This window comes from Cyphellophora attinorum, assembly GCF_001299255.1.
Source record: "Cyphellophora attinorum strain CBS 131958 chromosome Unknown Contig29, whole genome shotgun sequence".
Classification (NCBI taxonomy): domain Eukaryota; kingdom Fungi; phylum Ascomycota; class Eurotiomycetes; order Chaetothyriales; family Cyphellophoraceae; genus Cyphellophora; species Cyphellophora attinorum.
This window is the reverse complement of record NW_017253257.1, coordinates 254,771-268,138: the sequence shown is the minus strand read 5'-3', so window position 1 is coordinate 268,138 and position 13,368 is coordinate 254,771. Positions and strand designations below refer to the sequence as shown.

General features: G+C 54.0%; 7 protein-coding genes across 7 annotated transcripts; 2 read left to right on the top strand and 5 right to left on the bottom strand.

Moving 5' to 3' along the window:
* Window positions 1-234: 234 nt before the first annotated feature.
* On the bottom strand, window positions 235-1,518 carry AB675_10090 (AB hydrolase superfamily protein; the record flags this gene model as incomplete). The annotated part of the gene is made up of 1 exon (XM_018138835.1): window positions 235-1,518. The coding sequence occupies one exon, from the start codon at window positions 1,516-1,518 to the stop codon at window positions 235-237; it is 1,284 nt and encodes a 427-aa protein (XP_017996691.1).
* Window positions 1,519-2,369: 851 nt separating this feature from the next.
* AB675_10089 (N-alpha-acetyltransferase 35, NatC auxiliary subunit) lies at window positions 2,370-4,597 on the bottom strand (the record flags this gene model as incomplete). The annotated part of the gene is made up of 5 exons (XM_018138833.1): window positions 2,370-2,855; window positions 2,897-3,958; window positions 4,004-4,360; window positions 4,407-4,474; window positions 4,522-4,597. The coding sequence occupies 5 exons, from the start codon at window positions 4,595-4,597 to the stop codon at window positions 2,370-2,372; spliced, it is 2,049 nt and encodes a 682-aa protein (XP_017996613.1).
* Window positions 4,598-4,930: 333 nt separating this feature from the next.
* AB675_10088 (uncharacterized protein) lies at window positions 4,931-5,274 on the bottom strand (the record flags this gene model as incomplete). Its single annotated transcript, XM_018138832.1, has 3 exons — window positions 4,931-5,008; window positions 5,062-5,176; window positions 5,243-5,274. 3 exons carry the CDS (start codon window positions 5,272-5,274, stop codon window positions 4,931-4,933), a joined length of 225 nt encoding a protein of 74 aa, XP_017996663.1.
* A 611-nt stretch (window positions 5,275-5,885) lies between these two features.
* Window positions 5,886-6,197, top strand: AB675_10087 (uncharacterized protein; the record flags this gene model as incomplete). Its single annotated transcript, XM_018138831.1, has 1 exon — window positions 5,886-6,197. One exon carries the CDS (start codon window positions 5,886-5,888, stop codon window positions 6,195-6,197), a length of 312 nt encoding a protein of 103 aa, XP_017996654.1.
* A 2,722-nt stretch (window positions 6,198-8,919) lies between these two features.
* Window positions 8,920-9,908, bottom strand: AB675_10086 (Chitin synthase export chaperone; the record flags this gene model as incomplete). The annotated part of the gene is made up of 3 exons (XM_018138830.1): window positions 8,920-9,735; window positions 9,790-9,825; window positions 9,882-9,908. The coding sequence occupies 3 exons, from the start codon at window positions 9,906-9,908 to the stop codon at window positions 8,920-8,922; spliced, it is 879 nt and encodes a 292-aa protein (XP_017996615.1).
* Window positions 9,909-11,154: 1,246 nt separating this feature from the next.
* Window positions 11,155-11,630, top strand: AB675_10085 (uncharacterized protein; the record flags this gene model as incomplete). The annotated part of the gene is made up of 2 exons (XM_018138829.1): window positions 11,155-11,260; window positions 11,308-11,630. The coding sequence occupies 2 exons, from the start codon at window positions 11,155-11,157 to the stop codon at window positions 11,628-11,630; spliced, it is 429 nt and encodes a 142-aa protein (XP_017996598.1).
* A 146-nt stretch (window positions 11,631-11,776) lies between these two features.
* On the bottom strand, window positions 11,777-12,977 carry AB675_10084 (NAD-dependent alcohol dehydrogenase; the record flags this gene model as incomplete). Its single annotated transcript, XM_018138828.1, has 4 exons — window positions 11,777-11,924; window positions 11,977-12,300; window positions 12,356-12,719; window positions 12,785-12,977. 4 exons carry the CDS (start codon window positions 12,975-12,977, stop codon window positions 11,777-11,779), a joined length of 1,029 nt encoding a protein of 342 aa, XP_017996582.1.
* Window positions 12,978-13,368: the final 391 nt, after the last annotated feature.

The following is a 13,368-nucleotide window of genomic DNA, read 5'->3' as shown; positions in this document are numbered from 1 at the left end:
GCCCCAGTACGGCGGTACGCTGTGTTGCTCAGCCCAGCCGGTCGCGATATTCGGAGCTTTTCGAACTCCCAGCCTTGATGAGGCACTGACCCGCAAACCAGACTGACGCATGCTTTTTTCGACGCATTTGATCTCGATAAGCGCTGTCGGCGAGAGTGCTCTTCATTCGTTGATCGTGGTAGGGTCATATTGTAAGGTCTCGTCACGAGGCTCTCACACAGGATCCAGACTTTTCTAGCTTGGCAGCACCAATCCGGTGTCCAGCACCATGGCGTCCGGATTGTCAACCTGATGGTGGTTGCTCATGAGCACAGGATTGCCTACACTCTGTGCTGCTTTCCGCTGACCGGCTTGTTGCATCGACGCGTGGCTCACGTCGTTCTTCCTCGCCTGACACTCCTTTACACATTCCGTCACATCCCTGAGGTAATCCCGCGCCTGCTGCAGTCGTTCTGGGAAGTACATGAACTGATGCGGCACGCCCGGGTATCGCTTCAATCGCACATCGTTCCCTTCACTTCTCAGATAATTCGCATACTCTTCCGCCTCATCACATCTAGGATCGATCTCCGCCGTGCCGATGAACGTCAGCGGTGCGACGTTCTTGAGGTTTGGCGCCTTCATGAGATCCAGAAACCATGGGAGGCATCGGTTCAGGTCGCGTGAGGGGTTCGTCTTTGTGGACTTGAAGACGTCAAGCAGCTTCATGCGCTGCCAGTCGAGCATGGGCGCGTGTTGGAAGTCGGACATGCTGGGGTAGGGACTCATTTCGGGGTGGGTCAATTTGCGGACATCGCTGATTAGAGGTGTGCCGACCACGACGCCTTTGAGGCCTGGAGTATCGGCGTCACGGAGTAAGTGAGCGAGAAGCAAAGCGATTGTGCCGCCTGCATTGACGCCACCGAGGGTGAAGTTGTCGGGCTGAATCGAATAGGCGTCGTGGTAAGCAAGGATCCATTGCACGGCGCGCAGAGCATCCATGATGCCGACGCCAAAGGGGGTGTCGTGAGCGAGACGGTAGCCGATGTTGATGACGGTGCATTCTGCGCCAGCGCAGATGGTGTAGTCGCTGTGGTAGTCTGTCAAGACATCGCCGGCGACGAAAGCACCGGAATGGAATGTGAAGTGGACGGGAGTTGGTAGGTGGTCGTCTCGGGCTAGATATGGCTTGAAGACTTTGATCTCGATGTCGCCGCAACGGTGCTCCTTCTCCAGGATTTCTGGACTCGAGCCGGGATAGCCCTCCCACTCAGGTACCCAATCTGTTGCATATGCTTTGATCTGAGGAGCGCGACCTTGCATGTTGTACTTTGGCTCTTGTCCATCTGGAGCGCTACCGCGAAATAGCAACCTGAAGTTCTTTCGTATGATATGTATGTCTTGAGATGGGGCTGGTGCATTTGGGATGACATCGTTGTTGTACAGTGTGACAAATGCTGGGTCGAGCTTGTCTTTGACTGAAGAGTGTATTGGAGGCCATGATGTGTTGGACGCCGACCTCGGTGTGGCTTCCGCCATCCTGGTTGTAGCGGCAGTCGTCCCTGGCCGTGCAGCCTTATGGGCCAGGCCAGATGAATTCGCAGCGCACTTTATCAGAAGCGTGGTTGACTGCCACGTCTGCGCAGTCACAGCCACGAACCCCTCAGCAGAGGCCTCTAGACACTCTTCCGGATCGATGGGAATGCCCTTCTCCAAAAGTGATGGTCAGAGTGAATGGTAGGCTCTCGTGCGCGGTCGCGATGGATATGGGTTTAGGATGTTCCCCGAGACAATCAGAATACGACCGCCTGCATCTGGTGCTTCGAGTCTTTTGAATAGTCGTGAGCGTCGTATCGTGTGGTCGTCACTTCGTTTGTTGCGCACACCGGAGGGAGAGCTGGTGCATGGCACAATATGTGTATCCTCGTCGTTGAAGAGAACGATATGTAGTAACACAAGAACAGAACCAGAAGGAGCCCAAACGCCAGAACAGGCGAGCCGATAAGCTGCGCTGTCACCTTTCCCACGTCCAGCTTGCAAGGAGGATGATGAAGGACACGTCGAGGCGGGGCGCAGAATCTCATCTGCTGATCTGACATCAAACTTTCGCTACGATTGCCTGATTGGTTCAGTGTGCTTCCGCTTCCGTTCCCGTCTGGAGTCAGGCAGTCCAACTCATCAACTACAACAGCATCCTATTCAGTTCATTGTGATCTTCATCACGGTTCAAACACAAGCGCAGAGTCCCCCGGAGAAGTACCATGCTGTTCCCTGATTATGGTATCACTTTCCAACTATCTTGGGCACCGCCCACCAGGCATGAAAACGAGCTGGATCACCAGGCCCTGGCACCTCTGCTCTCCAGTCCCTCCCGCCATGCTCTATCGCCCTCAGAAGTGAAGAGATTGCGATACCTGTGGCAATGCATGCTTGATGCAGCCTTTGGTATTGCGGACCCACTCTGCTTCGAGGACCGAAGGCCTTCTCTTCCTGCCTTCTTCTGTGCCCTTGCCTAGGGGAGAGCCGATACTCCATCCACCTCGAAGCACTTCCTCCCATCCACGTCTACTGCTCACAGTCAGCGCAGCAGCCTGCCGTAAGACCTCTTCGTCATTGAGCTCTTCGAGACTACTGACTGCTTTCATCTCCTCATAGCCCAGTGGCTCCGGCACGCTGAGGCTCGCGAATGGTTTGGTGCGAAGTTCGTACCGCAGGGCGTCCGAGCCGTACATGCCGTCCTCGTTGGAGCGGTATCTGGGATCGTGCCGGAAGATGACCGTGAAGACACGCTGCAAAGCTGCTGCCAACGTGTCGGTCGCTTGGCTTGAGTGAAGTGTCTGTAGAGGTTGCCGAGCGTATCTTGCGCCGCGGCGGCTCTGCGGTTGTGTTTCTTTTGCGCTGGAGCTGCGGCACTAACGAAGAAGCTTATGCGCTCCAGGTGTGCGAGGTGTAGTCCAGTGACGTGAGACAAGTACCAATACATGTCTACGAATTCAAACGGCGCGTATGTCTCCAGCTCGAAGCCCATTTGGATCAGCAATCGTAGCTGCAATAGTTTGTAGTGGTATACCCAGCTACTAAGCGGGTACGCATAAGCCAGCTCTTGCGGGTTGTCGCCGTACGGCAGGGGTTTCTCGTTTTCCAGTGTCTGGATATCGGAATCGAGCTCTTCGGCATCGGCTTGAATGGCATCCCATTCTATAGCAGCATGACACAGGTTCCGGCGGACTCGCGAGCGATTGAGGGAGAAGGATCGGTACTGCTGCGTTGCAGGGATGCAGACGCGATCGATGAATTGCATCGTTTGTGAATGGGCTTGGAATTGTGGTGCTGTCGGCGGCGGTGAGGTCGTTGAGCCGCCCCCAAAGGCATTGAGTAGAGGGCTGACAGGGAGTACAAGAGCGCGAATGTCTCGCACAATCATATTGCGGCGAGGAAGGCTGCCCGAGGTCTGCTCGTCAGGCGCAAAGGAGTTCTGTACGAGAGCACGCACGTAGACGCTTGGCTGAACAGGTTGCGACATGAACGTCCAGAGGGCAGTATAGAGATCCTGGGCTGTGGTGACGGCGAATATCTCAAAGGCGGTCTGAATATCCGACAGGAGACGGGTGAAGTATGCGAATGCTTCTGATGGTGAGCAAGTAACTTCTGGACGTGGTGGCACACTGCTGGCAAGCCGTCGCTGAATCTTAATGTTGAAGGCAGCTGGGAGAGCTTCACCAGGTGAGGTCGATGGCTCGATCTTTGCGAGAAGCGTGGATGCTTTCATGTCGGTTGGAGGTATGCTGCCACCACAATCGCTGAGCAATTCGAGGAAAGCGATTCTGAAGTTGAGCCGGTCGATGACCTCAGTCCGATTGGGGAGGTCGTCTTCTTCGAGTAGAAGCACTATCGCAGTCTGCATCTCATCGATGATCTGGTCGGTGGTGAATGATCGAAGCATCTCCCGATTATAGACTTGAGTCGCAAAATCTTCTTCCTATCCACATGTCAGATCTGCTCCCTCGTCGACAAGCATCCTTACCTCGTAGTAGTGCTGGCTCGCAATCATGGCGAGGACGAGATCGCAGCATTTGATCAGTCCCAAGCAGTAGGCACGTAGGATGTCTTCTACCACCGACGGCGAACGTGCGGCGTCTGGTCGCAGGAAATGGGCATGGCTGATCTGGTTCGGATCTGGCCACAGGATCTTGTCGAGGTGTACAGATGTGAATAGTGTCTGCGAGAGGGGATAGCCCTGGTGCCATGATGCCTCTCTGCAGACCAGTTGGTCTATGATCCAAATCGCTTGCTGTGGTGTCAAGGGCTCTGAGAAGTCGAAATCGTCGTCTAGATCGTCGCCTTCTTCTAAGGCACCGCTGTCCATCTTCGAGTCCCCGATCTACCGTTGTCAGGCCGGCCAACGCGCGACTCACACATTGACATACCTCGAGCGCCCCGACGGCCTCAAACAGTGTAAACCCCTCATCTTTGACTAATTCACCTGTGGGTATCTCTACAAAGTGTCAGTTGAGACCAACCTGTGAATAGGAGCTGTCTTACTTCTTGCCGCTTCTACTAGTCGTTCAGTGATGTTCGTAAGATGTATGTCAGGACGCACATATTGCGACTCGACCATGTCGTAGAAAGGGAGTGTACAGTAGGTGGTTGATGTTAAAGTGGTGGCTCTCAAGCATTTATATTTCTCCGCACTGCATCAATCGGGCGGCACTGCACGTGTTTCTACAGAGAGAGACTACAATGCGATGCCAACTGAGAACCTCGACCTGGCAAACTGGAGATATGACCAGAATTTCAACAGTGTACATCTGTTTACGTGGACAGACCTCATCGCTTCGTGAGAGAAGTTCCTTGCAGGCACTCGCCGTTGCCGTGATCTGCTTCCACCCACCCCGACCAGAGTCTGACTGTCATATCCATCGCGCTTGCCATCCCTTCGACGATGCCGCACTTATTGCTCCTTTGCAACCTGAGCCATAGCAGCCTCGTTGGCCTCACCCAAATTCTTCATGTCACCCTGCTTGCCGCCCTGTTGTGCTTGTGTCAGTTGCTGCTGAACCAACACTTCGTAGCGTTTCGTACCTGCCACTTAGCGAACCGCAAATCCATCTCTCCTCGCCTCTCAGCTTGTAATCTTGGACCCTCCTTCAGTGACCGGCGGACTGTTCGGGCTGCGACTGCGAGGTATCGGTTGTAACTGCATGGTAGATGTTAGTCCTCGGTCGGCTTCTTTGAGGCTGTGCGAAGGATGGGTAAGTCGTACGTGATGCCGGCGGTCTTCCATGCGAAAGCCATCTTGTTCAAGTCTCTGCGTGGGTGTATTGAGACAGTGGAAAGGAGCGACTGAGATGACGAGTTGCCTTGCGATCTCTGAGAATTGGTGAAGCTGCAGCTTTGGCCGTCGGAAGCTCCTGCTCGCTCGGAGAAAATCCATGCTAGCCCCAAATGAGCTAGTGTCATTGCGACTTTCCTCTCTTTCAATGATCATGTCCTCGCTACACTGTCCGGCATCGTCCACTCCGATATCATATTCAAAGGTAGCTGACAGGAGCATACAAGCTTGGCTCGCCATCTATCCAATAAGAAAGTCCTCGACGACCGCCAGGACCTCATGAGCAGCCACCATCCAGTCACTACCCGCAGTCCGCCGTCACATCTACCATGATGTTCTGCCTCCGAACATATCTTCCGCTTCTCTTACTGCCACTTCCGCTCTCGCTGAGCCCAATTCACCTCACGACCCTCTTGGTCATCACATACATCCTCAGCAAGCCATGTCCGTACTGCTCGCTACTCCTCGTCATCCTCTTTGCTAGTACATGTCATTGGAGCGGACGATGTTTCTGGCAGAGTCCCTTGGACTTCGCTGCGATGGTAGACATAAGTGATGGCAACGCAACAATACCATGGCAGTGGGAGTATCTTCCATACTTCATACCGAGCTGTATACCACGCCGATCGAGACGGTTGCGGCAGGAAATGGGACTGAGGGTATGGGCGAGTTCCTCATGAACTTTGCGAACGGCACTCTATCAACGATCGCTGAATCGGTAGTGGCATCTGGATCTTCGATGTTGTCCGCTACTGCGACTCATGCTCCGACCTTTTCGTTACCGAACCCCTCCGGTGCAGGTGCGGTGGGGACTCAGTGGCTGCGAACGCTATTCGGTAGAGGCGAATGGACGTTGCCATGTGTCAACATCAAGGTTGTCATATGAGCCAGAAGTAAGGGCGTCTTCGGAGATTTTGGAAGAGCTTGTACGGGTGCATTCACTCAGAGCATGCACTGCCCTCAGGCCGGCTATGGGCGGTCACTCAAAACTATGTATTCGAACTTCCAGCAGCGACATTACAAACCTTTTTGAATACCACTCTCGAGTATCTCGATGACCTACGATTGCTCAGATTCTCTTCACCGCGGCTATGAGGTACAAGTCTGGCTTCCTGCGCTCGATGTGAGCTGGCGAGACGGGTAAGATCCTCATCATTCTGCTTGCTAAGGGCTCACATCGACCAGCAAAGCTCTGTATAGGCGTATCGCATGGCTTTTCGATATGAGCTGGTGAGACGAGAAAGACCCTTTTCGCTCTGCTTGCTCAAGCCTACACCGACCATCGCGACAATCATGCTGCTGTGGTCCAGCTTGACAAAGTTCCTCGCTGCTGTCACAGGTCAGCTTCCTGTCGTCCCTGCCAACCAGTACCTGCGCAAAATGAGCTGGGAGGTCGTCAGAGGTGCCGATGGTGAACTCAGTCTCATACGCTCGACATCCTTCGATCAGGCGGCCTCCAGTGCGTGATGCCAACGTGGCCGTTCAGGGAGCAGCTATCTCGGCTATTTGTTACACGCAGCTCGACGCTCGAACAACTCTGGCATGGGGCTGTACCCCGTTTTGGAGTCCCCATACGTTCGCGTCACAGCCTGGATGCCTGACTTTTGGATCAGCAGCTTCCACAAGTCACATTTGCTGAATGATCTCAGCGCCCGCGTCAACTGGAAACGAGTCACTCCAGTCTGCCCGATATTCTTCGATGCTGGAGCTGTTGAAGCCGAGTGCCCTTCTTCCACCAACTTGTCCGCTCACGACTCCCGGATCAGAATTTCTTGAGCCTCACCTCAGGAAAGGCTCGAGACTGCTGTCGAACAGGCGTCTCCTCTCTGTCATACCTCTAATTCGACTTAATCAACACCAGATGCACTCGACTTTGGCTTCGATGATTCGTTCTTCAACACTCCCATTGATGGCCAACTGTTCCTCGACACGCCCGCACAGCTGTTGTCGTTTGTCATCTCAACACTAAGCCGAGAATGATACCCCGATGCGAGCCCGTCTGGCCGTGGGCCAGCAAAGCGCTGTACTTATACGTACAGTGACGGCTCCCCCACCACCTGCTATGCTCCAGACTGGACAACTTGAGCAGCAGACTGCCACTACTTCCACCACTCTTGTCCCTTTCAACGAGACTCCCCCAACTAAATTAAGTGTTCAATGACGCTAGTACTCAGAATGCCATGCAGGATTCCTTCAACGATCGCCTCGACGACCGGACGAGCTTGACTTGAGGACTTAGACCTATGGCACTCCTTCCACTCTGACCGCCCAAGACCTGGTCAACACTTGCTACGACAGTGGTCTGGTCCCACGCACTTCCCGTGTCGGTCCCAAAATGCGATCCCGTACCAATGTCATGGCCATGTCGAAACCTCAAGGCGCTAGCATGCTAGGTCAGTGTGCTCAGGGTTGGTGCTCGGGTTAGGATTTGCTAAGGAAGGTACGACAGTGTTTCTGTGTGCCAGGAGGACGATCCAGGCATCGTTTCGGTACAGGTTGTCACGCGAATTCTGCATGTCATGGTCAAGCCGATTGCACCCGCTCCCACCACTCAAGCACCCGTTCAGCCTTAAGCCTCGGCTTTCGAGATTTCGATTTCGAAACCTGCCGCCTCAAGGGTTTGAGGAGATATCAAGATGGCTCGGGGGTTCCACTGGCTGTGTTATCACAAGCTCTCCACGCCGGAGATGGGAATGGCATGAGTTCAGTAGCTGGGGTCAGGCCGCTGGCAGGGTCGTAAGGAGCCATCATGTCGGCGGTGGAACAGATGGCTGCAGTGCATGGCTATGTCCCCTTCGCGCTCGTCCTCTCTTACCTCGTGCGGCGTGGCTCAGGGCGACGGCGCTGCTTCCGGCCCTAGGGCCTCAGCCTAATGCTCGCTTCGCTCGCCTGGGCGGTGGTGAGGTGGCGGCCCTTCCGGCCACCACCTCCCCAACACCTCCCCGGCCCACCGTCCCCGAATTGATCCGCTATAGGCTACTTACCCGTTGGTGTTATGGTGGACGGAAATTGCTATTTGAGGCGTTGTCGGTAGTCCGTCTGGTGCAGTCGAGATCTTTGACGCAGAGGCTTATGCTTCTCTGGCGTTCGATCCGAACCTGACAGATACCGTTTTGGTAGCGCCCTGAATGATGCTCAGATGGAATAGGAGTGATTGCAGAGTGTGCACAGGTACCGATTCAAGTTCACGCCAATGATCAAAGCAGGAAGTGGAGCTCATAAAATTTGGAAGTTCGCTTGCTTTGATTGATCATTAATATTCATGTGCCTATATCGCTTCGCTGTGCGACGTGCTCAACTATGCAGGCACTCAATATTCTCACCCCAGAAGGCTCTTCCTGCTTGACCCGCACCAAGGGTCATCATAGACCTCGGCGGGCCCGCAGCCGCTCCAAAATCTCCCAAGCGCCGTGCTCGCCGAGTGTATATGTATGCTTCAGTCCCGAATCTCTTTCGCATCTGCGCAGCCCGTCGCTAGTCTCGTGGCGCAGAGTTCGTCGTCGTCTCCTCCCCAGTCCCGAACCTCCAGCTACTCTTTCCTCTCGGGGCCTTCGACACAGTTCACCTGTGCTGCCCAGTGTTTGATTTTCGGTATCCATCTCTTCACATCAACCCGTGATCGGCCAGTCGTCCTCGGTGATACTCGACCAGAACACCCATATCGCAATAACAGACAGCAATGTGAACAGAGTCTCGAAGAAGGCGCCGTTAATTTTGCCATTGGTTGGGTTGCAGATGTGTACCGAGATGACATACTGGAAGATCTGGCCGATGGCGAACAAAATCACAGCTGCTACCAGATAGATCATGGGCCTGACCTCGCCGAGGATCCGTAGCACCAGAATGGTTTCGAGAACGAAGAACAGGAAGAGGAACACCAGCGGAGCAAGCTGGTAGAGGGTGTAAAGCGCGTATCCCCTGTGATCGGGACCGTCGAGCGTGCTTGACCAGTAGCCTGTCCATTCGAAAGCCGTGTCGAGTGCAATGTAGCCGGTGCCGATGAAGATGGCGAGCGCAGATCCGAGAATCAAGGCCAAGGATACCGGGGTGCCGTCGTCTAGTAACTGAAAGCCAACAAGCGCATTCATGAGGAGTATCCATGTCGTTGCCGTTATCGCAGCGATATGAGCAGCTGAAAAGCCCTTCCTTACATTGCTGTCGAGAGGGAAGTGTCCTTGGCTGAAGATCTCACAAATCGATATGACGAGGTAGCCAATGAGGAACAATTGTATTTCTCTTCGACCGACAGCGGCCGCTTTTCTTTCTGCTCGCCATAGCAGGAAGACGGCGGCTAGGATAGCGATGCCGCAGACAAGGATCGATCCGAGATTCGAGAGGTATCGACCGTTCGAGAGAGAGATGCCGAGCAGGGCGCATCCGCCGAATGGGGGGCCAGGCGGTTGGTTCGATTCTCTTGTCACGATCTGCAGCTTGTCAGCATGTCGTCGCGATGCAATCTGAGGTCGACGGAGACGTACATTGCAGACTGGTAATGTCGAATCGCGACAGAAGTCCTTATCACATGTCAGCTATTTCCGTATGCACAATGATGTCGAGACTGCATCCTTACACCAAAGTTGCCATATTGTGTCGGCATCTTGACGCCAGTAGGTGACCGCAGTCACAGACGGGGACGGCCACTCGATCGTGTTGGGAGGATGAAGGTGAGGTGAAGCTGTCGAGGGAAGCTGATGACGATTCGACGATAAGTGAGGAATGTTAGGGGGCTGCGCAAGCAATAGCGTTTCAGAAGTTGGCAGGCTCTGGCAGCAGATAAACGGGCGCGTGTCTGGCTGGAATTCTTTCCGTAGAGATGGATGAATGTGAGCTGATTTGATGGAATATGGTAGTGATGGACGTCGTAGTATGCAGGTTTCAGAATTGAAGCGAGTGGAAGAGGAATAGCAAGAGCAACCAAGAACCTCACCTCACCTGGCAACGGCTGCAGGCGCAATCAACCTCGACTGCCGTCGCCAAGTTGGCGCTTCCCAGATTAAAAAGATGGTTTAGCCGAAGGGCTAGCACCTGAACAGGGAAGGCGGCACCCGTTAATGGGCCACTTTCCAGGAACACGCTTCCCTCTGCTCGAGGCGAAGAATACGACGAGGATGACTGTGCGGGTCAAAAGGGTGTTGCCTTGTGCCTCAGGCCGTCGCCTTCGATGCACAACTTCTTGCTGCCTCCTAGCCGTCGATATGAGCTTTGCTGGGAACAATCTGTGCCGTTGCTGGAGAGAATGCTAGCCTTCCACTAACCACCCATTTGACTTCTAGTCGGAAACGCCATCCCGGAACTTGGCGTGAATGTGATCTCATCAGTCGACATGAACGACGACGAAATTCCTCGTCATGCTTTTCATCCTTCAAAGTGTGTGATGAGTGACCCTCCGTAGACCGGTCTACCGAGTCGTGCAGCATAATTCGACCAGTGCAATGCCGCAACTGCATCAGCCGGCCTCACGTTCAGATACGAAAGCCCAGATGCAGTTCTTTACTGTGTCCTGCAGGAGCTCAAAGCGGAAGCTTACGAGGCAGTCCTTCCTGAGGCTGGCTGAGCTGCCAGACCGTACAATGGTATCACCCAAGCGCATACATATAACGAGCGTTGGACACACGCGCCACGAGATGCTTCGAGCAACCGCTGTAATATTTCGAGAGCACCAGAATTAACATACCACTGACTGCCAGGTTACAGCAAGCAGTCGTTAGCGAAAGACCAGCAGCGTCCATCAGACCCTCAAACTTCAGTATACACTACTGCGACTGATTGAGGACCAAGTCGGGCATCTCGACCTAATAAGCCTACTCAGGTCCATTACTTCTTCAACATCAGCGAGTAGGAGAATGTCAGACGTCAAGGTCAACCCAGACTCGGCTCCCGTCGGGACATTCGGCGTTCACAAGGAAAACGCGATCGCAATCAGAAAATCGCTCGCACCAAGATATGATGGTATTTGGTACCTACCTATGGTCGCTAGAAACGCTGACCCTTTGCAGTCGTTCATAATTGCACAGATCCGGATGCAGCATTCACGGAGCTTCCGGCACTCTTCTCTGGCGATCAGTCTGTGAGGCCGTCGAACGGGATTGGCAGCAACAGCGAAGGTAGCAACATCCGCATCCCGAAGATCATGATTTGTGGAGGCGATGTCCCTCCAGAGCAAAAGCAGAGACTGTACGCGCTCATTAAGGAGAAGGCAGACGGGGTCAAGTTCGTCGAGGTTGATCGGGAGAAGATGGTTGCTGGTATCAAGAGCGGTCGTCCAGTCCCTGAAGTTGTTACCGAGCTACTACTGGAAGAGCTTGACAAGCTAAAATGATATGGATGCCTTCTGTGCGTCAATCAGACGTATACCCTTTGAAACACTTTAAGACGAGCACTGTTCGCGATTTTTGGGGCGCGCTTTTCTTTCTGCGCCAGGCTACCGAGAAGGCCACCGTACCTGGATACCAAATCCGTAAACAATCACGGCACCAAGATTGCTCGTCCTCTGACCTTGCCATTAGTGAGGTCGTCGATGGCCTTCTGGAAGTCGTCCAGCTTGTACTGTTGCGTGTGCAAGTTGACCTTTCCTTGAGCCGCCAGCTCCATCAACTCGGCCAAGTCATTGTACCTGCAGAAGAGTCAGCAATTTCTTGGAGCACAGTCACGCCCCGAGCACTCACGATCCCACCAAGTTTCCAATGAAGTTGATCTCGGTCGAGATGATGTCTATCGTCGGTATCTGTAGGTCCTCGCCGTACCCAACAATGTAGTAATCTCCATTCCGTCGGAGCATCTTGACGCCGGTCTTCGTCGAACCGCCCTCAGCAACGAAATCAATCACGGCCTCAGCAGCTTTGCCTTTGGTGATGTCGAGCACCTCCTTCACGAACGAATCGTCATCCTTTGCGAGCACTGTATGGTCGGCGCCAATCTTCTTCGCAAGGGCGAGCGCCTCCGGATTGCGGTCCACCACAATGGTAGTCGCGCCACTGACGGCTTCATACCTACCAAAAGTCAGCAGCTGTGATATAGCCCAAGGTCAGAAGTGAAGACGCACACTGTATACCGATGTGGCCCAACCCGCCTGCGCCAATGATGACACAGAAGTTGCCCGGTCGAAGCTTTGGTGCGGCTTTGGCGACGACATGATATGCGGTGAGGCCAGCGTCCGCAAGGGCGGCCACATCGGCAGGCTCGAGACTATCGTCCAGCTTGATGACGCTGCGGGCTGAAGTCCGCAGATACTCGGCATATCCTCCATCAACGTTGATGCCCGGAAAGCTCGAGTCCTCGCAGTGGACATCATCACCAAATCGACATGCCCGGCACAGGCCACACGTCATCAGAGGATGAAGAATGACCTTGTCGCCTTTTTTCAGGTGCTTGACGCCTTCACCAACCTGGTCGACCCAGCCGGCGTTTTCTGCGACGCGTTAGTTCCTGTACTGATCCCATCTCACAAAGACCAGGAATTCCAGCATCACACACCGTGGCCAATACAGTATGGCAGCTTGACCTGCGCCTTCTCTTCCCACTGGCCCTCGAGAATATGCAGATCTGTGCGGCATACTCCTGCTGCACCGATCTTTACAATGACATCCAGCGGACCCTTCAACTCCGGCTTCTCCACATCGTCCATACGCAGATTTTCATGGTAGCCAACGACACGAACAGCTTTCATTATGGCGGATTCTGTTACGACACTGTTTTGTTACACCTGAGACCACCTCCATATTGCGTGTGTCGCTCCATATATACCAATCTACGGCACACGGGGAATACTGGTGAGCTCACATAGCGAGTTCGTCACTGCGCAGAAGATTGCGGGGAAATCGATCGCTCTCGATCGGCATTACTCCACACCTGACACGAACTCTTCCGGATATTGTACATACACCCGCAACCTTGGCGGCTTCGTCGCCTTCTAGAAGCGCCGGTATCGCTTCACTTCGTCGTTCGAGGACATGAGCTGCCGACTGACCTCGTCATCCTGCAATGGACATCTCGCCGGGCAGGCTCGCGAAAGGCGGTGACAAGCCTTTGCCGCGGCGCTTTGTCATCGCTATTGACGC